At 33.8% G+C, this 4559-nt stretch overlaps 1 protein-coding gene across 1 annotated transcript; it reads left to right on the forward strand.

The window, feature by feature from the left end:
• Window positions 1-3564: 3564 nt before the first annotated feature.
• Window positions 3565-4272, forward strand: LOC131651173 (uncharacterized). Its single transcript, XM_058920840.1, has one exon. It carries the CDS (start codon window positions 3565-3567, stop codon window positions 4270-4272), a length of 708 nt encoding a protein of 235 aa, XP_058776823.1.
• Window positions 4273-4559: the final 287 nt, after the last annotated feature.

The following is a 4559-nucleotide window of genomic DNA, read 5'->3' on the forward strand; positions in this document are numbered from 1 at the left end:
TATTGAATATTGATAATATAGGACCACTAAGAAACCCACGGGGCAACATGTATTCATTTTTATTTTATTTTTTCTCTTCTCTTGTTATGAGAGATAGTAACTTCCTCGTACATCTACACGGACTCGCGCGTTGCCGTTCGTTGTTGGTCGCTGAATATATATATATATATATATATATATATATATATATATATATATATATATATATATATATATATATATATATATTACTTTTTCATCTAATTTAATATTTTATTTAAATTCTAACATTTACAATTTTTTTTCTTTTTTTATTCAATGAAATAGTTGGAACTTTTTAAAACAATAACTCAAAATTTATATTTTTTATCATCCTGTCAATAAATAAATTTTACTATTATTTAGCTTTTGAAAGTTGAATTTAAAAAAATGTAAATAAGAGATGAAAGAAAAATATAATAGGCAAAAGAAATTTAATTTGGACATTAAACTTAGAGTGAAAAAAACATTTTAGGAATTCAGAGTGAATTTTAAGAAAAGTTTAGAGTGTGTTTGGATGGAGCATTTTAACGAGGGAAAGTAATGTTTTGAGGGAATTTAAAATGATTTGACCAAAATCCATTGTTTGGATACAAAAATGAAGAATTGTTAAAATGATGGAAATTTATTGAGTATTTCATCTAAGTTAAATTTAATCATTTTGAAATGACACCAAAAACTAAAGAATTTGAAATTCCTCTCATGTTCCATAGAATGTATTTGTTATTATTATTTCTTCAAATTTTACAAATTGGTCCTCATATTTTCCAAAATTATAAAATTGACCCCAAAAATTTTTAAAAAATTGCAAATTGGTCCTTGATAATTTTTAAAATTTACAATTTGGTCCTTCAAATTTTTAAAAATTGCAATTTGGTCCCTACTTTTCAATTTTTTAATTTGGTCCAAAAAATTTATATTTTATAAAAAATGACCCAAAAAATCTAACAATGAATTACCTTAATACTTCATCCAAACAAAATAATTTAAAATGAATGGATTTCAATTGAATCATTTGAATTGCTTTGAATTTTAAATTCCCTTAAAATTTCTAATTACCTCATCCAAACACACTCTTAAGTCTATCAATTTTAAATTTACAAAATTCAATTAAAGATCTTATTTTATTATCTATGGCCATTGTGTGAGACATTAGTTTGTTGACTTGACTATAAGTTTGAAACATAAGTTCTATTTTAATTTCTAGTTTTTTGAAATTTGTTCAATATAATTACAGTTTAAATTGTGTTTATTAATATGTGTAATTAATAATAATAAATGCAATTATTTCTTATTTGGTTAACTAAAATATTGTCCATTAATGAGTGAAAGTAAGATTAGTGCAGAATTTATAAGTAGGAGAGAGAAGATAAATAGTTTAACTTAAGAAAGAAACATAGAGAATTGGATTGGTGCGGGAATTTCTGGGTGCAAAGGACAGTTTTCAGGGGGTGCAAAGGATATATAATATATTAAATAGGTATGAAATCATGAAGTTAAGGGGGTGCAGTTGCATCCCCTGGTGCAAAGGTGGCTCCGCCCCTGGAAGCATCTCATATTTTAAAAATTTTTGATTCCTTCCGTAGATGCATATTCGGAAAGGTAATAAACTAATGTATATGAGATAAAAATACACATTAAAATATCTTAAGGGAAGCTTCCGTAGATGCAACTACAGAACAACTTAGGGTATGTTTGGATTGATGGAATGTGATGGAATGAAATGGAGTGGAGTGGTATTTAATTAGATTCCATTATTTGAATTTATAAATAATGGATGGAGTGGAATAGAATATGATGGAATCCATTCCATCCTATTCCATCATATCCTTCAATTTTCATTCCACCAAATTTGGGGTGTATGCAATGGAATGAACTAAAATATTCTATTCCGCTCTGTCAAACTGTAAAATAACACAAACAATGGAATTGAATCTCAATACCATTCCGCCCCGCTCCACTTTATTCCATCATGTTTCACCCCGTTCCGCTCCGTTCTAGTCCATCAATCCAAACATAGCCTTAGTGTCACATTGTTCCGTAGATGCATCTACGGAAGAATCTGATATAGTTTGAACCAGCATGATCACTCCCCCCATTATTTCATTTCTCCAAACTCATCATACTCCACACCCTAAAAACCTTACATCATCAATACCTTATTTCACTCCAACACTCAAATTTTTTGGTGCAACTAATCAAAGGGAGCAAGAAGAGTCTAAATTTCAGGTAAATAATCACTTTCAACCACTACAATTTTCACATTGTCAATGAATTTTTCTGCAAAAAAGTTACGTTGCTTCTGTACATCCATCTACGAAACGTGTTGAAGATGAACACTTCCGTAGATGCATCTACGGAATAGTCCCAACAACTTTTTTCTAGCATTTTGTAATTTTGTATGATTTTGTCAAAATAGGTATGGTGCACCCCGATAATATTTCAAGAGAATTAGCTACGTTAGTCGATGTAGCTACGAGTATCGATGGGGTAGTCGCAAATGTGGTAGATGTCAGAGGTGACTTTCGTAGCAAGCAAGACTTTGATAATCGTGAAAGCATGCTAACATGGATTCATAGGAACGTAACTAATCTTGGTTTTGGTGTGGTGATAGGAATATCGGATAATGGTACGGAAAGAAGAAACCCGTTTGTAACAATATAGTGCGAAAGAAGCGGGAAATACCGTCCTCCTCTAAAGAATTTTAAAAGAGACGACACGGGGACTAGAAAATACGAGTGTCCTTTAAAATTCGTTGTTACATGTTGGCTAGCACGAAGTGGAGATGCTCTGTTGTTTGTGATTTGCATAAATATAATTTGTGCGCAAAATTACAAAGCCATCCAGTGGCATGTCGGCTCAATCCGATTGAGAAGGCATCTATTAAAGACATGTCCTTGAATTTTGTTCAACCGAAAATTATACTTTCCACATTGAAAAGGAAGGAACCCGACAACATTTCAAATATAAGGCAAGTGTATAATCAACGATACCACAATAGAAAGGCGAGTAGGGGAGATAGGAGTGAGATGCAACATTTGTTGAAAATGTTGGATGATAACAAATACGTGGTGCGGTACAGATATTGCGATGACGAGGTTACGATCCGAGATATTTTTTGGATTCATCCGGATTCAATAAAGTTGTTCAACACTTTCTCGACAATGCTCCTTCTCGATTCTACCTACAAGACCAACAAGTATCGACTCTCATTATTCGAGATGGTCGGTGTTACATCCACCGAGAAGACATTTGCCACTGGTTTTTCTTTTTTGGAGTGTGAAAAAGAGGGTAATTTTAGGTGGGCCTTGGAGGTGTGTCGCTCACTTTTGAAAAAACAAGTCGACATGCTTAAGGTGATTGTTACGGACCGCGACCCCGCTTTAATAATACGGTTGCAAAGGTATTTCCTTCTTCCGATGCATTACTTTGTCAATATCACATATCATGTACTGTGAGAAGTAAGGTTAAACCCGTTGTGGGGACAAAACAAGTAGCGACCGAAGGTGGAAAGTGGTGAAGCCCGGAGTGATTGTTGACCAAATAATGGATGCATGGGCTCGTAATGCAAGTTCGTCGACAAAAGAATTATATGCCGATGTCGTATTGCAATTTCGGAAAATATGTGAAAAATATTCCGATTTATTGAAATACATTAAAAGCACCATTCTTGACAAAGTGAAGGAGAAATTTGTTTGTGCGTGGACTGATAAGGTCCGACACCTTGGGAATACAACCACCAATAGAGTTGAGTCGGCACATGCTACTTTGAAAAATTGGTTGTGTGATAGCAAGGGTGATTTGTGTAAAGCATGGGACACCATAAATCACATGATTTCGAACCAACACAACGAAATACAAACTTCGTTCGGTCGGAGCATTACGGTTTTGGAGCATCGATTTAAGAACAACATCCTTTATTCTCAATTGATCGGCAATGTGTCTCGGGCCGGATTGAATTATATCTTTCACGAGGCGAATCGAGGTGAAACAATTGGTGGAGATACCGCAAAGTGTGGTTGCACTATTACTATCACGTATGGTCTCCCGTGTGCTTGTGCTATTGCTAAAAAAGTGAGATTAGGTGAGCCAATAACAATGAATGAAATCACTCCTCATTGGAAGAGACTTAGTTTTGATGATGATGGTTGTGTCGAAGAAGATTTGAATATCTCTATTATTTCCGAATTGGAGGCGATACAAGAGAGGTTTTCGAAGGTCGATGACAACATGAAATTATACATCAAAGAATAATTGCGGAGGATTGGATTTCCCGAAACAACTGACATGAAACCGCTGTCTCAACCCGTTAAGACAAGGTGCAGCGAAGAAAGTGAAGTCTATGCCAAATGACAACTCGACAACACGGTCTTCTTCATATTGTGAGCATGTTGACAAACTCTTTCCTATTGAAGCAAAACTGTGCTTTGCACATTGCTAATTTCATTCATATGCTAAAGCTTTATTTTTCTGTTACAAAGGATAACGATACAATAGTAATCAATCAATCTATATACTATCCTATTACATTGGACATAGCA

This window comes from Vicia villosa, linkage group LG2 (genome assembly GCF_029867415.1).
Source record: "Vicia villosa cultivar HV-30 ecotype Madison, WI linkage group LG2, Vvil1.0, whole genome shotgun sequence".
NCBI lineage: Eukaryota > Viridiplantae > Streptophyta > Magnoliopsida > Fabales > Fabaceae > Vicia > Vicia villosa.